Here is a 19,480-nt window from a genome sequence, read left to right as displayed (position 1 = left end):
GTATATTCGTGAAAATCAGTAATTATTCCTTAATAACTTCTGACTACTGATGAGAATAAAAAGATTGTTAAATAGCTTTTGTTTTGAAAGTGGAATTCGAGTTCTGCTTTTTTCAAGAGGAAGCAAGTAATTGGATTTTCATTTCTTAGTTCAGAAATACAAATAAATCCTAAGAACACTTTTACGGTACTGATGACATTTTTAATAGCTTTTTGTAAAGTTAAGCAGCTTTATTTAAACCTGAATTGTTTCTGTTGGATTGCTTTGTTGTCACTAGGGTATTTTCTTTTGTTGTGGTTCAGCTATACTTAAAAGCCTGGTATAAGCCTGCAAACAAATGGGTATGTTACCTTAATATAAGATGCTGTATGACTTTGGTAACTTGAGTGATCTGTTGGGTTTTAACCGTATGTGGTGGGTTGGCCTCAGCCATACAGCTGTTTTCTCACTCACACCTCCTTATTTATACAGCAGGGAAAACAGAACCAGGAATAAGAAAACTCATAGCTTAAAACAAAGCCAGGGAAAGCACTTACCAAGTGCTGTTACTGGCAAAACAGGCTCAACATGGGAAATTTAACTTAATTCATTATCGATTAACATAATTTGTTAGATTCAGGTACTGGAAAACAGAAGGCAAACATAATTCCTGTCTTCCCCCTTTAAATCTTCGTTCCTAATCTCACTTCAATTCAGACACTTCACTCTTCCCTCCCTCCCTCCTTTGGTCCCTTCTTACAGAAGCTCCCCTTGCCCTGCACCACCAACACTTTAACTTCTATACTCAATATTCCTTTTAGTTGGAATGATCCTTATATTAGTGGGGGGTGGTAAAGGGATTGCTCTGTGTTTTTTTCAGAGGGTCTTAGCTCACATTGTTGTACACTTGTGGCTCTAGCCCTCCATAGATCATTTGTTACACTTTTCTCCCTGAATTTTGCATTTGTGAAGACAGATGGCCTGCAACAAAGCAAGAGACTGGAGATGAATTTAAACATATTTTTAGAACATCCAGAATCACATCTGTCATACGCTTACTCTGTTCAGTGATGTTCAGGAACACCCACGTCAGCTCTAAATGAGTATGAGATGGTGTAAGCAGGAGAGCGCAGTGCTCCAGTAAAGAATACTTGCTGAGAAGCAATATTAATGAGACCTAGCAAACATCAGTAACCCTACTCCTGAGTTAAGTACATAAAGTTACAGAAAAACCTTTGAACTCTGAAGTTCATTCCAAACTGATGGTTTTTCTGATGGGTCTGCAATGATAATGCTATACTGCAGTTACTAGAGAGGGGGCTCTAGGGTGTGTAACATGTTTCTAATTTGGAGGTGCTTGCCACAGCAGACTGCCTCTGTGTGGAGTCCATTTGATTGTTCAGACTCCTTGTACACGAGGCAGGCGTATTGATGAATTGTGGTGTTCATTTCTTTCCTGGTTCTGCACGTTAGCCATTCGACCCAGCCGTTTCCAAATGCCTGTATCAGGAAGGTTTGCATAAATTATACAGCAGGATGTTGTGAATAACTCAATACCTAAATAAATACCTAAATAGTAAGGAATGTTATCTCCAATAAAGTAGTTTCGTTCCTGTGAATGAAAAGATAGGTGGCAGATCTCTGAAAACCTGAGAGCTTTTCCTTAGAGGTCCAGAAACGGCAAGCAGTTAAGCTTGCTGTTTCCCTCAGTCTGTGGTATTTTCAATAAGCCGGTTCTTTTTTGCATTAACAGATGACTTTCCAAGCTGTAGGCTGGGCTGTTCCCCAAATGGATTGGTGTGTACCAGCCAAGGCTTGATTGCTTTTGGGCTTTATTCTGTCTGGTTCACACTATCAAAACAAGTTTTCATCAGGGTATTCACATGACCACGCTTCATGGAGTACTATAATTAGGAAAGGTGTTACGTTGTATCCTCAGGGAATGCTAAAAAAGGTAAAGGTTTCACAGGCTTAGTATTTCCTTACTTCTGACATGGTTATGTACATACCTCGATGTTGCAAGTTTCACCCAGAGGTAGCATTACTAATAGCATGCTTCTGGAAAGCAATTTAATGCTCATGTCTGGATAAAAGATACTAATGTTTTGCAGTTTGTTTGATATCAGGCTTGCTTCTCTTCTGGCAGCCTTTGTTTGACCATAAAATTTGCAAGGATACTTCCTGAAGGAACATTAAAAGAAAGTTACTATCATGAGTGTTGAAGAATTATTCACAAATGCTTTTGTTTTTTTTTTCTTTTTCTGCTTTTCTAAGTTTTTTCTTTGTTCTTAACGTGTTGAATTGTAACCATTGAGCTCCTCTTGATTGTTGAAAATGTGTTTGATATTCACATCCCGGTTATTTCATGTTCTTTATAGGTACGTTGAAAGTTCTTCTGTAAGGCCCACTGAAATATGGGATGTTCCTGTAGAAGAAGCTGCTGAAAACTTGAAAGATTTAAATCCTGTAAATGTGAGACCACTGGAGGAAGAAGGGGATTTCAGATCGCTTGCCAAGAAAGAGCTACAAGTGAGAATTAGCCATGTGGTATCTCCCAGTAAAATCTTTATACAATGGCTGTCATCAGAAAGTATACTGAAAAGGTACTAACATGCAGCTTTTCTAGAGAGATGTTTATGTTATAAATGGATGAAGTATAGTTAGAGCAAACTGCTTAGGGTTGCATTTAGCAGTGGTACTCTTCAAATGTTTTTGATTTGTCTTGCTTTGAGAAAAGGACAGGAACAAAACACAGACATGCACTAAGTTGTAATTCATTAAATATTTGTGATTCCAAATTAAGTACATGATCTAACTCCTATTGCAAATTACACTTAATGTACTAAGTACACTATCCAGAAAGACTAAATATTTCTGCTTTTTCTTCTCCCCTTTTCTTGGTTAGTAATCTAAATAGCAATATCTTTAAGTCTCGTAACTTCAGTTAAATTACTTCTTTCTCTGTGATTCTAATATGCTGTTAGAAAAGCTTGAAAGCAACTTCTAAACAACATACCAACTTTGCTTGGGTACCTGGAAACAGTCTGCTTAGGTAACGCTGCCTGCTGCTTGAAGATGTTTAAATCAATGTCAGTGCCTAGTGCAAGTTCCTTATTTGCTGCCTCTTACTTTTCCTTCCTTTCTTCTTTTTACTTCCTTGCATCCGCCTACCAAGAGTCCCGTTAAATTAGTCACGGTGCTAAATGAATGCCACACACTAAAGTCATAAAGAGAAAATAGTCCATTTTTCAAATAGTGCCATACAGAAGGTCCATAATCCCTCAGATAAATTCATCTGTTCAAGAATTTTAAATGGATTGCGTCTGTTTTTACAGCCTCGTTTCATGTATTCCTAATGTGCCATAAAGTAAAACTGTAATGTTACGTGTTTGTTAAACAATTCCTAAAATTGTTAATGTATGCTAGTTAACCAGTAATTGACTAAATAATACCCTACGCTCGCTGGATAAAATTTTAGCACTAGGAAAGTGTTGTTCAATGTTAGTTTACAGGAGAAGATGGCTGCCTTCTACAAAGAATCCCAGCCAGAGTCAGTGAAGTGGGAGTGTAATATGCACTGTGCTGTGTATATACACAATTTGAAACAGTGGCAAAGAGGTCGGATAAGTAAGATCGTCTCTGAAACAACTGCAGAGGTAAGCTCCCATCATAAGAGGGTTCATTTTTTAAGTTTATAATCATGCATTGATTAAATAATCTAAAACTTATGCTGCTTCTGTGCTAATATTTTCTCATATGGCTTTTTGCTCTAGTCAGGCTTTTTAAGTTGCACTGTACATTGCTACAGATGAGATTACTGCCTCGTAAAGCTCAAACGCATTTAGCAGGGAATGTGATAGTCAAAAAAGGCTCACGAGGTTGACTTTGTGTCTGTTCATGCTGCACTTGGCAGCACAGCACAGACTGCCCAGCTGCAGCCCAGCAGTTTAGCTCAGATTCCAGAAGCAGTGCGAACCTGAGGGGGATGTTAAGTCAAACCTAATGAGCCTTGCTTGGAAGATGGGGCCAGCTGAACCGAGTGCCACGCTGCAGGAACACGGAGCCATGCTCTTCCTTGAACCCTGTGCTGGTGACGAAGCACTGTGCCATGGAGGTGTAACTTCTCACACAGTCCTAGATGCGGGTAGATGACTGCTTCCTTCAGAAGCTTGGCTTTGTAGTAATGCCGATTATCCAGGGCTGGTTTACAACTGGTTCTTCCCAGCATCACCACGTTACACCTCAGGGATGTGCTTCACAGGAAGGAAAATCAGGACTTCCTATGCTTATTTTGCATCATCACCTGCTTTCTGAGGCTGAGAGCCCTCAAAAAGCCACGTCAGTTACCATGTCAGTTGGAAATGCTGGAATTACCACAACTTTTAAAAAGTTACGATTCTACAGATAGCAATTATTTATTGTTAATTGATTGCATGAAATGTTAGCTGCATGAAGGGCCGGTCAACCTTTACGAGAGAGAGCTGCTGGAAAACACAGCACTTTTGCCAGCTGAGAGTTTATGGGTTAGAATTAGAGGGCAAACTGCTGTGGGTACTGTGGTGGATGTCTGCTACAGATCACCTGATACGGAAGCAGAAGACTTACTAGGACAACTGGAAAAAGCCAGTTTTCAGGCTCAGGTCCTCATGGGTTATCTGCTGGAAGGGCAACACGGTAAAGCAGAAGCAATCCTGGAGTTTTCTGGAGTGCATTGACGATGATTTTCCAACACAGGTGACTGAAGAGCTGGCATGGGGAAGTAGTTTGCTAAAACTGATGTTGATGAACAAGGAAAAACTGGTCAAGGATGTGAAAGTAGTGGGCAGCCTTCGCTGCAGTGACCAGAAGGTGGTAGAACTCAGGATCTGAGAAGAAGCAAGGAAAGGGCAGGATCACAGCCTGGGAATTCAGGAGAGCCAGCTTGGGCTTCCTTCAGGAATCTGCTTGAATGAATCCAATAGGATGCAGCTCCAGAGGGAAGAGAGGTCCAAGAGTTATTTTCAAGGATCATCTCCAAGCTCAAGGTGGATCCATCCCACATGGAGGAAGTCAAGCAAAGGCAGTAGGAGGCCTGCATGGATGACCATAGAGCTCCTGACAAAACTCGTGACAAACCATGGGAAGGAGGATAGAAGAGGTGGAAGCAGGAGGCAGGAGCAGGTGACCCAAGAGCAGCATGGAGATGCTGTCTGGTCATGCTAGGACAAGGTCAGGAAAGCCAAAGCCTACCTGGAGTTGATCTGTTGTGGGATGTGAAAGACTGCAAGAAAGGTTTCTACAAGCATAATGGCAGTAAAAGAAATAGAGGAAATGCAGGCCTTCCGCTGAATGGGGTGGGAGGTGTGGTTCAGAGGACATGGAAGCAGCCAAGGTACTTGATGTGTTTTTTCACCTTAGTCTCTGCTGGTAAGGTGCACCTTCAGGATAAGCTTGGCCCAGTAAGAAAGTTTGGAGCAAGAAAGAAGAGAATAAGGATCGGGTATGGAAAACCCTTAAATAAGGGGGACATACACAAGCCACTGGCACCTGATGGGATGCACCCCTGAGGGCTGAGGGAGGGAGCTGACCAATATGCGAGTCTTCTCTCTACAATCTCTGAGAGGTCATGGTGGTCGGGGGGTGTTCCGGGGTCCTGGAAGAAAACAAATGTCACACTAATCTTGAGGAAGGACAAGGAGGAGGATCTGAAGAACTACAGTCTGATAAGCCTCACTTCGCTCTCTGGAAATAAGATAGAGAAAATATTCAAAACCCTTTTCAAAACATACAGCAGGAAGTGAGAAGTGAGCATGGATTTCAAGTGGGAAATTGTGCTTGACAAACATGTTCGTGGTGAGGTGATTAGCTCAGCGGTAAGAGGGGAGCAGGGGTCTTGTCTTGACTTTAGCAAGGTATGCAGCGTTTATAGGTTTAGAAATTGAAATACACTGAAACAACTGAGGGAAAATAAATTAGCTTAAGCAAGTTAACAGTCTCTGTAAAGTTGTTTACATGTGAAAACATTTGTTTTGTCCTGTCAGTGATCTCTTATTGCCACTTTTGTTGTAAGAAGGGCATTGATCATTGTGTGCCTTGATGATTTCACTCCATTATAAATCTTGGTAATGTTAGGCTAAATTTTCTTTCCCCTGTTCAGGCATGCTTGGAGTTATCATGTTGTTACAGGCAATGTTAAGAGAGAGGTTTTTGTTTTGTTTCTTGTTTGTAACAGGTAATGCTCTATGATTCTGGAGCTGAAAAAACAGTGGATATCAGCTGCCTAAGAAAACTTGAGGAAAGCATGAAGAGAATTAAGACATTAGCAATTGAATGCTCCTTAGTAGACATAAGGTAGCCTTTCCCTTACTCTGAAGCAGCAGCATTAGAAACCTGATAACGACATAGCGCAATATTTTCCTGTATTAATGGTGATGACCTAAGATCTGGATATGGTATGCTCCTTGGATGAAAAAAAAAAGAGCAGTGAGAGTTGCCATTTCTTTTGCAAAGGTTTTGTTGTGTGTTTGTTTGTTTGTTTTCTAAGAGTTAGGCTACATACCAGTAAAAACAAACTGTGATACAGAACTAAAGTTTCAAGGGATGAATTATACAAAACACTGGATAGATAATGCAGGGTTTTCTTAATTCGCTGAATGTTTCTTGCCTTGACTGAAAATTTGAGGTGCATCAGAGCTCATGAAAATGTAAAGGATCTTTCATAGAGACAATAGAAGAGAGAATTGACGTATTCCTCTCTGCATTTGTGTGCTTTTGTCTATAATGTGCAGAAAAACATACTTGTAATACTCATTCCATAAATTAATATAGAAGGCTCAGTTTGCAGGCGAAGTCTGGATTTTTCTCGATTCTTTTAAGATAGGTGACATACTTCTAGATCTGATCATTCTCCTCAGTTTGAAACTTTAGGGCTTATATTTATGAATTCTTCCTGTACTATAGATTGAGAAACAAATAACAGTTTCTTTTTACTGTTGACTGTAATGCAGATTGTGATGTTTTGTTTTTTTTCCCTGACAGTGCAGGCAGTTTCAAAACATACTAAAACCTCAGTAAAGGGTAAGTTCTCTTGTACTAAAGGCGATAATCTTTTTTATTAGTCCAACAGGTGGAAGCACACAGTGGAAGTGGACAGCAACGGTGTGTGACTATATATCCTATTACCTGACTGGGGCACAAGCAAAAATAATCATCCAGGTTTGTAATCAAAATATTTTTGCCATATTTATAAAATCTGTATCAAGTTGTTCGTTACTTTTTTTTTTTCTGGATATTCACACTCTTCAGAGAGTCCTGAAAGTAATTAACTTGTTCACTGGTAAATTAAAAGATGCTTTTGCTTTTTTCCACTCTTCACTGGAGCATTAGAGCGCTTTGACTACCCAGTGGAGCATTAGAGCACTTTGACTACCCAGTGGAGGGAAAAAAATAATAATCCTAAATAATCCTTATTTAATGAAGAATAGCATTTACATCTTCAGGATCACTGGCTGCTGACAAATGTAACGGATGGTCTTTTCAGTCAGATGCACTCACGGTCTTGAGGAGAATTACTTTTGCACCTACTGTATTAGTTTTCAAGCTTCAGAAGTTGAAAGAGTGGGTCAGTTTTAGGTACAGTGTTGTACTTCAATCAGTTACCAAAACTGAATTACCATGAGTGTTGGATTTCTTTTTTTTAATGTCTATGGGCAGCTGCCACTCAGGTTTTAAAATGTGTCTAGAAATAAAAGCAGTGATGAGAAAGTTACCCATGAGGGGGTTCCTGCTGTAGAATAAATTAATTACTTGTTAATTCTATCAAAACAGATAAGGGAAGAAGCAAAATCCTGTTGTTACTTCCTTTCAAGTCATGTTTACAGCAGTTGGTAAAATGACAAGAACTGTGATACGGAATAAGTAAACGTGTGCTCTGATGGGAGCATCAGTTGTTAAGTCTGATTTGCAGTCTGATAAACTAAAAACTGTGCCAGTAGTTTAGTGGAAATGCCTATAACAATGTTTTAAAGCTCTCCAAACTTCTTGCAGGAAGGTGATACGGCTTGTGCGTTGCCTGTGAAAATTTTTTGCAAGGATGAAGCAGGACAATTAATTGATATTTCAGAACACCTTATTAAAAAGGGTTTGGCTTTTAGAAACAACAGGTTTGGATACTTCTTTTATATTCTTTCAGACTTGAGCTATATTGTGGAAATCTAATGAGTAAAACAAAACTGGATTATGTTCTATAGCGTATGTAGTAACAAAACACCATCTTAAGTGAAGTTTCTTGAGTAATTTATATTTTTGCATTCCACGTTTCCAGTTCTTTAAGTTGGTTGGTGAGATATTTAACACTGTGTAAAGAAGCATTTTCCATCTTCTGTTGTGTTTTTTTTTAAGTTCCATTATCTTATTTCACGCTTCCAAGTTCTTTACCAGTTAATGTGTTGTGTTTTGATTGAATCTGCTAGAACTCACAAAGCTGCTGTGGCTTGTGCAGTCCCCAAGAAACATCCTGAAGTACGTCTAGAGGAAGAGAACCCACAACTGAACAGTTGTGATTCAGAAACTGCATACGTAAGAGACAGTGCTGCTGAAGAGAAAGATGGGGATGTTTCAGAGAGTGAACAGAAGCCAAGTAAAACGTACAAGTCATTGGTTCGTTTGGAAATGCATGAAATATATAAAACCCCCATCATACCTGAAGTGAAAATTTTTCAAGCGGTAGTGACCTGTGTTGGACATGATGGAACTATTTATGTGATACCAAAATTATTCGGTAAGATTGCATGCGAGAAAATACATTTATGTCTATGAACCTGCTCACACTGGTACATCAGAATGTACCGGATAGGTGTTCTTCTAGACATGTTCTGAATCAGAATGTTGTTACACAAGGGTCATGTTTGGGAGTGCTGCTCTCGGGATGGGATGAGGACCTCGGCTTGGGAGTGAGGGCTGTGTTCACCTGGGTAGGGGTTGCACTGCTTTCAGGCAAGGAAAAAAAAAAAAAGATGCCTACAAGATGGCACCACAAGAGGCTGGAATCCAGAATCACTGATGGCCTCACTGCTGGAAAAACATCTGTTTAAGTGGTCATGTTTGCATCTACTAGAAATTGAACATACCTATTGTATCAGTATTGAAAACATTTTTTGGAGCAGTACATGTACTTTGTTTACATATCTCTTCATGGAATGTGTTGACTTCAAGTAATCAAAATAATTTGTGGTTGAAAGTTAGACTGAATTTTGTGTTAGACAACTGTTGTATTGTTGTTTGTTGCTTTTGTCCAGAAAGTAAACTAAAGGAATTGATGAGTGAAATACAAAGTAACTTCAAATGCCTTGGTCTTCTGGAACCCTATTGTTGGAAAAAAGGAGAAGCTTGTGTTATAAGAGGGTCAGATACCCTTTGGTATCGAGGTAAAGTTGTAGAACTTGGTGGTGGTACTCTCCAGGTAAGTTGGACTGTATTTTGTCTGTGTGTGTGAACGTTTGCACATATATAGTAAATATAAATAACTGATTTGACTCTCTAAAATGTATAACTTCTATTTTTGTTCAGCTGATATCACTGCCTAGCTGCTCATTCTGCTTCAAATTTTGATCACTTTGATTTTACATTTATCTTAAGTTGAATTCTGTCTGCTTATTTCAGTTGTTATTATTTTCCCATGGTAATCCTGTTGATGATAAATGTTCTTAAGTATAAAGCTGTCTTTGATCCCTTGATTACCTGTAGGTAATCCAATTCTGTTTTTTTGCTTTTTTGTTAGGATCATAAGCAGAATGCCTTAAATACTTTTGCTTTAGCTTGCACCTACCAAGCAAGTAGTTGTTGACTGTGAATTCTTTCAGTTGCTATGTTATAGAGCTCCTTTTTCCAATTAGCAGTTATTAGTAGTTAGTATTACCTAATCTCCTGAGTCTATGCATGCTTTTTGGTTATAGATTTGCAGGTCTGACAAGTTCCGAGCTTGCAGTGGTTTTTATTTCAGTTTTAAACTGCTGTAGCTTGCTTCAGAAGAGGCAGATCTCTTGAAAGATAAATTAAATGTCTTAGCAGTTCTTCAGTCTTTTCCGTAGCTATTCTCTTCCTCTGGAAAAATGATGCTATAAATAAGCCCTTTGCTTTTTGACCTTAAAAGCAGGAATTATTTCAGAAAAACCTTTATGTGTAGGTACAGTACATCGACCGTGGATATATAGAGAAGGTCCCTCAGTGTCATCTGTATCCAACTACGTTGTATGCTGATACTCCTCCATTTTGCATACCATGTCAGCTCTACAAGACAGTACCAGTGAGTAAGGCTAAATTTTGAAGACTTTTTAGGTGTTTACTCAATTGATGATAGTGCTCAGTCATACAGAGGTTGAGAGTAGTTGCTGGTGTTTTTGCTTTCCTCTGAGAACTCAGGGAATAGCTGATAAGAATCACTTCAGCAAGGCTGTCTTCTATCAGAAAATAACAGATTACTTTATGAAATGATCATACTTCAAAAGCAGCTGTCATTGGAATTAAATTCTTGAGTCAGGACACCACAGTGTCTGGCAGTGGCAGGATGATACTCTGAAGCGGCAGTTTGTTTTTTACAATAGCAGCAACAAGAAGCAAGTCCTGGATTTCTTACTGCAGAATGGCCACAAAATTGTAAACTCTCAAGTCAGTTTTGTTACTCTAATTTGAGAATGGTGCATTTAGTAAGTGTGAATTACTGAAATGGCTAGCTTACCTTATACTTTTTTAAAGAAAACTATTTTATTGCTAGAAGCAGTTCAGATAGATGAAAAAAGAGGTTTATGGGGAAAGATAGGCCTATGGTTTGGCAGGCAAATGGATATTGCAGAGTATTTAAAGTACCCAGTATCTTTGTTCTGTTATCTTCAAGTTTAATTCTGTATCTTTTGGTTATGTTTCATGTAATTTGCACATATACATGACAATTTGTATGTAGTACAGGTTAGACTTGGCAAGCAGCGTCTCTTTCTAAGTCACTACAAGATCTGAAAATTGCTGGTCAGCGTTGTTAACACAAGGAGCTGTAGTGTACCAAATAGCAGACAGTGTATAAACTGTTGTAGACAACTCAGGCTAATTATATGTGCTTTCCAAGAAGTTGCTCAATAAGACAAATATTTTCATCTCTTTTAAGAATAATAGTGTTACTTACAAGGATAATAGTATTATTTATAAGCACCTCACTCTTTAGGGGTTTCTTGCTTTTTACCAAATAGGTTGGAAATTTTTGGCAGCGGGATGCAGTGTACCTCCTTCAAAAACTACTTACAAACGAAGAGGTTGAAATACACGTTCAGGTAACTTTGTTTATTCGTAGATGTGGAGCGATGCTTACCTTTTTTTTGCTTTCTTTTTAACTTCTATTATGACCGTTAGGTGAAGGAATGTAGCAAAAAATGTATTTCTTAGATAAAACAATTTATCCTTAGTCTTTACGTCCTCTGAGAGGGAAGAATTGAAAGCTAAAGTTATTTCTCCAGTGACTTCAAGGCCTTAAATTTATCCTTTGGAGGTATTAACACTTCTGCTGATGTTTGTGTTCTGTCAACATCTTACCTACCAACATTGTAAATTCTTCTAAATACAATTTTAAGTGATGAATGTTGGACATGATTTGAACATAATCCAGAAGTTGGACTCAATCTTAATGGGGTCTTTTCCAACTCAGGATATTCTATGATTCTATGAGAATTGAATGTGGGCATGCTTAAATTCATATATTAACATTATAGGGAAACAAATACCTATTGTCTGGGGAAAAAAAATGCAATTTCAAATAACTTCTAGTGGTAAATTGTGAAAGGAAAGGGTTTATCGTTAAGTGAGCAAACCTGGGATGACGTTTCAGTGTTACGTGGGTTAGGTGGTGCTGCCATTCCAGAGACAGATGCAGTCATGTTCCAGTTTGTGCCGTAATTGGTGTTAAGAAATCCTTACTGCTTTTGTGTCTTTGAGGGAACGAGTGTGGTGTCATTAGGAGTAGCAGGTTAGAATTTCCTGGTCAATACTTCCAAAACATCGGTCATGCTATTACTGTTGTAATCTTACTCTGCCTTGTGTAAGTAGCAGCTACCGGATAACCCATGGGGCAAGCTGTCTGTCAGCCTGTATTTCCATGGAATGTCACTTTCCTCCTTCATGGCCTACCAGCAGTTCTGTGTCACTGAAGACTGTCAGGACATACCAAAGCAGGTGAGATTTTGGGCTTCTGCTGTTGTTACTCACAAGAGTACCCAGTTTCTTGTTGTGACCTTTGGTTGATTGCTATTTTTTATACTGAAAAACTGTACAGAAATATAAACTGTATTAAGGTCAAGTACACTGCACCTGAGCATAACAAGTGTAGGTGTGATTTCGTCATGGTATTTCTCTGACAGTGTATTTTTTTTGAAGCAGCGACTCATGCTGGAAAGAAAACAATTCTGCAGTACAATGTGTACTGCTGTCACTGCTCATTTAAGTTGTAGCATGTGAGCCAGTATCGTTGTGATACAGTTCACGGAATTTGTATGTATGAGGACTGAGTAACCATGGAAAACCTAATTATAAATTAGTCTCTCATAGCATCTGATTTATATGTTTATCAAGGACATGTTGCTGCTAGATAATTCCTTTGACCAGAAATCACACGCAAGCCAAGTTTGCATTTTATTACAAAATCTGACTCTTAACTAAAGTCCATCTTGGTCTAGGAGCTGCTTGAAAGAAGCATTCAAGTTTTGCCTTCGTACACATTGCCACCACTGCCTGTTCCAGGAGATATCTTTCCTGTCAGAGTTACCCATCTTGTATCCCCTAAGGAGGTGAGTTTTGATAACATCTCATACACTGCAGACAGAAAATGCTGCAGTCTCATCATGCTAATGATCACAGCTAACAAGTTTAGATAATAGAAAAATAGGTCACAAAATGCTACTTATGTATTGATACAGGTGGTCAAGTACTGCAGCTATCTGGATATGAGCTCATTTCAAATAACCTGGGGGAGCAGGTGGATAGTGAAATAAATACTGCCTGTTGCCCTAAAAAAATTGGAATTGCAGGGTTTGTAGTATGGTACTTAATTTACCTTGTATAATAAGGAAGTGGGTCATTGAATTTTAACTTAGCAGAACACAGGATTTATATTCTTTATTCCCAAAAATTAAATTTCTGGGATATTGTTTAATAATGTGAACAGTTTCTGGCTGTTACAGTCATTTGGCTGTCTCCGGTCGATGACTGGTCATTGATTTTTGTGCATACCCACACAGCTGCCCTGTGCAGTCTCCCAGGCAAAAGGGCAAATGTAATACTGATCGATCAAAAAAAACAAACAAACAAAAAAAAAACCCACATTCCTGCGTGGACTTTGAATATTGGATGAGACTGGAAAACAAAGCAGCGAGAAGATGATTGTCTTAATGTTTTTTGAGTGGGTTGATTTATTTTGAAGTGCTTGTATTGTTTTGGTAAATGTGTAGATAACAGGTTTTACAGAATAGAAGCAGTTGCCTTAAGTTTCAGTATTATGGTTTGGTTACAAAGTCACTACACGAACTTACTTACATGCATCTTCCCCAGAAAATGTATATTCTATGCAGACGATTGTTTTGACTAAATACAGGATGAAAGTGTTAGGATACGTTAGAAAAGGGCTTTTCTTGGATTCTCTTCATGTTTCCCCTGTAAGAAGGGAAGGAGATAACCAACATGTATTTGGTTCATTTTTTGCAAATTATTTAACTCGTGCTTTTGATCATGGTATATAATCACAGACACCAGGCCCTGCTCTGGACTCATATATTTAAGTATTAGTTGCATGATGGAGTTGTGGCTTGGTTATAGATCCATGTACAAATAAGAAAATGAAAATTAATTTTCTTCCTGGCTGGTGAATCATAATGCTGAATTCACAAATACTGATAGCCTACTCATTAATTACTAGGACTATCTGTAGAATATCAATGTTATGCGATGTCCCTGTTGAAAAAACAAGACATTTTAAGTGATCTAAAATCTGAATGACTTGTCTGTGTGTTGGTTAAAGTTTCATTTTCTTGGACCTGCAGCCTTACACTGATGACCCAGTTAGAAGTCAAATGAATGGAATGCCTTTGCATAGCAAATAAAATGCAGTTTCAGAACTTCTTGCACTAATTTTAAAATGAATCTGGTTTGCCATTATAAAGTGAGATCGCTTACCCCAAGTGGTAGGAGGGAGGAACCCTAATGAGGGACAGCTGCAAAATCTCACATGGGTATGAAGTGCATTCCTTCGCTTCTTGCTTTCTAATATTGAAACGTGATGTTAATAAATGGTTACTCTCTTCTACTTTGGGGGGGAAAAATGTGTAACTAGAAATTTATTTGTAAGTTGAGGAAAGAAGAAAGGGGAGAGGTAAGTGCTGAAACCTTTCCAGGATGGGAATAGGTAGTATTCTAATAATCCTTGATTAGCGGTGGAATTTGAAGGTCATAAAAAGTCTACAAAAATTGTAATATGGGAGCCTTTTGTTTGGATAGGTATACATCTGTCTTAATCCTTCTGAGAACGTTACCAAGCCGTCTACCACAGAGGGAGATGCTAGCTGCAACTTGGACAGCCTCAATGAAGCCCTCAAATGGTGCAATAAAATTGTGGATTCTCTTCCTCTCCTGACAGACTTCAGAACAGGTATGTTAGTTTACTTATCTCCCCCCCTGTTTTTCCATGTGTATAAACAAAAGCCTGAAATTCTTTTCAAAGAATCAAAATAATTCTATTACGTATGGATATTTGAGTAAATCTAACAGAGTAAGAAACAAATCTGCATGATGATCATATGATACACTATGTGTTCTTTGCATGAAACAAAGACTTCTCTGTTACTGTTTTTCAGTGGGATGATGAAAGTAACTCAAATTTCTGTTGTGTGTTGAAGCTGATGAATAACATTTAGATTGAATATGGCAATAATAAAATTCTTCCCTGAAGCTATGGCTCTGGAAGTCTACTAAATACTCAAAAGACATAAGATCTGTACTGAAAATCTAGAGTTGGAAATTACTTGAACCCTATTCTGAATTTCTCAGATCAGGCATGACATACTGCAGTTCTCCTGTCCACAGCTAGAGGGCCTAAAATAATAAACTGCACTCATCTAGAACTTTGTGAAGAAACTACTTAGTGCTAGTTCTTGTTTCTAGTAACTAGTTTGTAAAGTTCTGGTTTTATGCAGTATCCAGCTTAAAAGTCTGATCTATTTGCTAACTGAAGTGTACAGGAGAGTCCAAGTGGAAATTTCCAACATGAAGCAGTTTGGCTGTTTTTAACTTGACTAAAATTACATCCTAGTAATTGTGAATTGAATTTCAGAGAGAATATTACGAATTAGAGAAAGAATAGAATCGCAGTCACAAAGCAAAATTGATGACATGAATTAGTTTGTATGGCACTGAGTGTATTTTGGGGCTTTTGTTTTTGCAGAAATGCCTTGCCTTGCAGAATACAGGGATGGTTTGTGGTATAGAGCGAAGCTCCTCTCTGTTGAAGAACTCAACTCTGATAAGATCCTGATTCAGTTTGTTGACTACGGCAATTTTTCAGCTGTTCCAACCAGCAAGTAAATAATCAGAAAAAAATGCATGTAAAATACGGATGTGTGCGCATGTGTATGCGTGTATATATATGCTTATATCATAAGTATTTACAGGTGCGTGTATTTTCACAAATGTATTAATCACATGTATATAGCTATAGATACTCAATAAGTAATAGTGCAGCATTAGATTTCAGTTGGAGAGAAAGTTAGGTGGCTGGTTACACAATTTGCCTGCAGAGCACTAGGGTGTGCACCTGCTTCTGTCTCTGGGGTAGTTAGGAGAAGCCCGTTACTATAATACCAGGTTTCTCTATCATTGGGTTACTGAACTTCATACCCTGTGAGGTAGGCTTGGGTTCACAATCTGCTTTTGCACCCAAGAAGGTTTTACCTGGAGGGCTTAGTCCCTGGTTTCTGTACAAATAAATCCTCTGACCCTTTGCAGCTCAACCTGTGTAGAAGACAGCTGGGGAATAAGATAAGGAAGTGACTGAACAAAGCACGCCCCACGCTGCTTATGAGGAAGCTGGAAGTTCAGATCCCTGTTCTTGCCTGATGCTGAGCTGCTAGGAACTACTCCTCAAGCACCAGTACACAGGCACAGATGTCCCAGACACTAGGCTTTCATGGTCCCCTAGACTTCTCTGAATTATTTCTCTTGAAGCACATGCATTTTATATAAATAAGTCACACTGACTTGCTTTTGAGCTCACTGGAGCAGCTACAGATTTACTTAATGGGGATTTGAACAGATTTCCTGCTTCCTGGGCTGTTACAGTCTTAGGAGATACACTTCAGGGTTGCGCTTCTTGTTCAGCATCCCTATTCCTTTTTTTCTGGGATGGAAAGAGGGAGGTGAATAATGAGATGATAAAAACAAAACTAAAGTACTACATCAAGTAGTTGGACTAGGACATTTGAGTGAAGTAGTTTGAACTGCAGAGATCTACATCGTTGTCCAGATGCACAAGCTGTAGAGGCTGCATTGTGTCCCTTGGTTTTCTTGGAAGTCCTGCTCTTCTGTTCTTCACTCCAGTCTATGTTGGGCACCTGAGACTCCTCCGTGGGTGCTGTAATGGTGAGCCAGCGTGCCTGGTGTATGACACTGGCCTACTTCATGATAGTTAGGATGCGAAAGTCCTTCAGAGAGCCTAGCCCTACATGGTGAATTGTTCAGCGTGACACCAGCAGGCTATTGTAGAGCAGGGCCCCTGACCCCATTTCCACACCTTAAAACTGTCCCATGAACCATTAAAACTGTCTCTGTGTTTCCAGTGACAGACAGTTTTGCTTGACAGGTAGGTTCTTGCCTGCAAACACTTCATTTTTGTTGCAGGCTGCGCTGCATACCTCATCACCTGCTGCAGTATTCCGTTCAGGCAGTGCGAGCTCTGCTGGCTGGATTTAAACCTCTAACTGCTACAAATGCAGAAAGAATCCCGTATTGTCCCGAGTGGAGCATGGAAGCACTGTGGGCTATGATGGACTGCGTTGAAGGAAAACAGCTCTCTGCTTCCATACTTGTGAGAAATAGCAGTTTTTCTTCATTCTTGCTCAGCTCAGCCTAAAATTCTTTCTGGCAATCTTTGTGTAATTTCTGAGTACTTGTTTTACTGTAGACCCTCATAATTTAAAATCTTGAACCATTTACCATGAAGGAACTGCTACTGAAGTGAAAAAATCATGTGGCTCTTTCCTGAAGTCTGCAATCAAAAAAAATTGCTGAGCATTCCTGGTTTGGGGGGGAAAAAAAGTTTCTTTAATTTCCTTTACGGAAATACTCCCTGTATTCACAGTTCCATTTGGCAGTGAGAATAGCCAGCAAAGTCCTTTTTACTATTAGTTGGTCTGTGAGATTTAAACAGATCATTGTCATGCTTCTGAAAACTGTTAAAACTTTGATTTTCAGGCATCTTCACCAGAGGTCACCATTTCCTTGTATGAAGATGATCAAAAACTAGTTCATATGAAACTGATAGAAATGGGACTTGCAGAGTTGGAGGAGTGACATGTGAGTACTGTGAATACAAATTACAAATTCATACCATCACGAAGAGGCATTGTTTCAAAAGTTTTAAGCTAGGGTCTCAATATGCTAACTGATTGACCGCGAACAGAATTAAATTTTTTAAAAAAATCTTCTGTCCACACTTCCACTCTTCTAATTAAATAAAAGTTGATTAAAAATGGAATTTAGTTAGTTACACATAACTGAAGCACACACAGCTTTAAGAACTAACAGGTACTGAAACTTAGGAGTGTTAAGGCAATGATAAGGGGAGCTTTTTTTTGCTGGTAGTCATTGAAGAAGGTTCCTAGCAGGTGAGTGGCAGTGTACTCTATCCAAACAATCATAATAATAAATTATTTTCTTACTTTTCAGCATTTGTTCTCAACGTCCTGGGCCAGTGGTTCTCATACTGAGCTCTGTAACTCCTGGATGTCCATCCCTCTGAACACAGAATACTTGAATTGAAAAGCTTTATACCATGTGGTGTCTACAGAGAATACTGAAGACTGGTTTGGGTTTTGGGTTTTCAAATTCCTTAACCAACTTGATGTTATGTAGTTCTTTTCCCTCCCACTTAAGAAGCACTCTCCTAATCTGCATTTATAGATTTTTACAATTTTGACTCTTAATTGAGATGTAGATAGATAGCTTCGCTATCTATTCACATACAGCCTTAAGTGGTGTTTTGTGATAATTCTTTGATAAGAGTAGCTGGAATGAATGTGTTGTAGTAAGGAAATAGATGAAGAAATAACGTTGAGAAGAGGATAGTTTTATTACTGTGATGTAACTCTTGTTCATATTTCAGGCATCTTTGGTGATAGTTTCTTGGTACCAGTCTGGAACCAGGAATGAACAGCTGGGAGGTGGGGAATGTTACTCGTTTTGTTCTGAAACACATTTGCATTGTTGCTGTGTTTTGTTTTTGGCTTGGGTGTCCTTGCGCCTCCTTCCTATTCCAGGCGCTGTAGCGTTCAACTCAAAGTGTTAGAATAAACTGGAGCCTGCTCAGCATACATCTGAAAGCTCTTCTCTTTCCTGCTATAAAGAGACATTCAAAGAAACCTTTTTAGTGTAGTGCATCCTTTATATTCAGGGCTCAGCTGCTTCAGTCACCCCATGGAGAATTTGATCTAGATTATCAAGGAAAAACAGAGGAAATTGGTGTAGCAAAATACAAGTCTTGAAATCAGACACAAGTGAAGGCGATAGTCTCTTTAAACAAAACTGACTCCAGCCTCTCATTCTCTTAGAGGTCTTTGTTACACTCACTTTCTCACAAATACCTAAATAGATAAATTCACCTGGATTGCTTGTGTCCACCCTGGACATGGCTTGAATCTCATTACAACCAGCTGGGTTTTAGATAGGTGCTCTGTATGTCCTAGAAATCTGGTAGTGACAATGTGAAACTTCTGCTTCGTTTCGTTTATTTGGTACTCCCTGATTTTTGGCATGACCTTTCGTGGCTTCTTACTTTGACCATAGCCCTTACAGTGGAGCAGGCTGGGCATCTTTAACTTTGTAGTCCTGCATTCAGTGCAAGTTCCTGTTTTTGGTAGAAGTATTTTCAGAAGAAAGCTCCAGTTGAGTCCCTGCTCAGATGGTGTTGAAAATGGCTACTTAAGTGTGACCAGAATATCTATGACCAAAACCATTCTTTCTCCTTTCTGTCCTCTGTAAAGATCAGAAGAGGTGTGTTTTCTGTCCCAGCAAGTGCTGCTTGAGCTCCACCCTTGTTTCTTTGTGGTAGTAGCTGGAACTCAGTTTGCTCAAGTTACATTTTGCTCATTTTTTTGCAAAGTTAACAAGATGAACAGAGTTAGAGGGAAGGCAGCATTGTCCAGTTCAGGCTGTTGCAGCAGATGGGCTTGTACCATTGAATCACAGAGTGCTGTCACCTGCATAGCAATTTCTTTACATTCAG

General features: G+C 39.0%; 1 protein-coding gene across 5 annotated transcripts in view; it reads left to right on the top strand.

The window, feature by feature from the left end:
- The window catches only part of RNF17 (ring finger protein 17), a 44,761-nt gene extending 26,192 nt beyond the window's left edge, over positions 1 to 18,569 (top strand). For 4 of the 5 annotated variants that reach the window (XM_072032711.1, XM_072032712.1, XM_072032710.1 and 1 more), the window contains 16 exons: positions 2,358 to 2,582; positions 3,485 to 3,635; positions 6,191 to 6,309; positions 7,077 to 7,173; positions 8,005 to 8,120; positions 8,430 to 8,737; positions 9,255 to 9,418; positions 10,142 to 10,261; positions 11,196 to 11,276; positions 12,046 to 12,171; positions 12,672 to 12,782; positions 14,485 to 14,635; positions 15,428 to 15,563; positions 16,879 to 17,065; positions 17,452 to 17,553; positions 17,926 to 18,569. In XM_072032711.1, the coding sequence (XP_071888812.1) occupies positions 2,358 to 2,582; positions 3,485 to 3,635; positions 6,191 to 6,309; positions 7,077 to 7,173; positions 8,005 to 8,120; positions 8,430 to 8,737; positions 9,255 to 9,418; positions 10,142 to 10,261; positions 11,196 to 11,276; positions 12,046 to 12,171; positions 12,672 to 12,782; positions 14,485 to 14,635; positions 15,428 to 15,563; positions 16,879 to 17,065; positions 17,452 to 17,550 (2,191 nt within the window). In that variant the 3' untranslated portion in view covers positions 17,551 to 17,553; positions 17,926 to 18,569. Of the gene's footprint in view, positions 1 to 2,357; positions 2,583 to 3,484; positions 3,636 to 6,190; positions 6,310 to 7,076; positions 7,174 to 8,004; positions 8,121 to 8,429; positions 8,738 to 9,254; positions 9,419 to 10,141; positions 10,262 to 11,195; positions 11,277 to 12,045; positions 12,172 to 12,671; positions 12,783 to 14,484; positions 14,636 to 15,427; positions 15,654 to 16,878; positions 17,066 to 17,451; positions 17,554 to 17,925 lie in introns of those variants that run through there. The other variant, XR_011806497.1, reaches the window with a different exon arrangement.
- Positions 18,570 to 19,480: the final 911 nt, after the last annotated feature.

This window comes from Anas platyrhynchos, chromosome 1 (assembly GCF_047663525.1).
Source record: "Anas platyrhynchos isolate ZD024472 breed Pekin duck chromosome 1, IASCAAS_PekinDuck_T2T, whole genome shotgun sequence".
NCBI lineage: Eukaryota > Metazoa > Chordata > Aves > Anseriformes > Anatidae > Anas > Anas platyrhynchos.
Note: the sequence above shows the minus strand (reverse complement) of the source record. Positions and strands in the feature narration are given on the sequence as shown.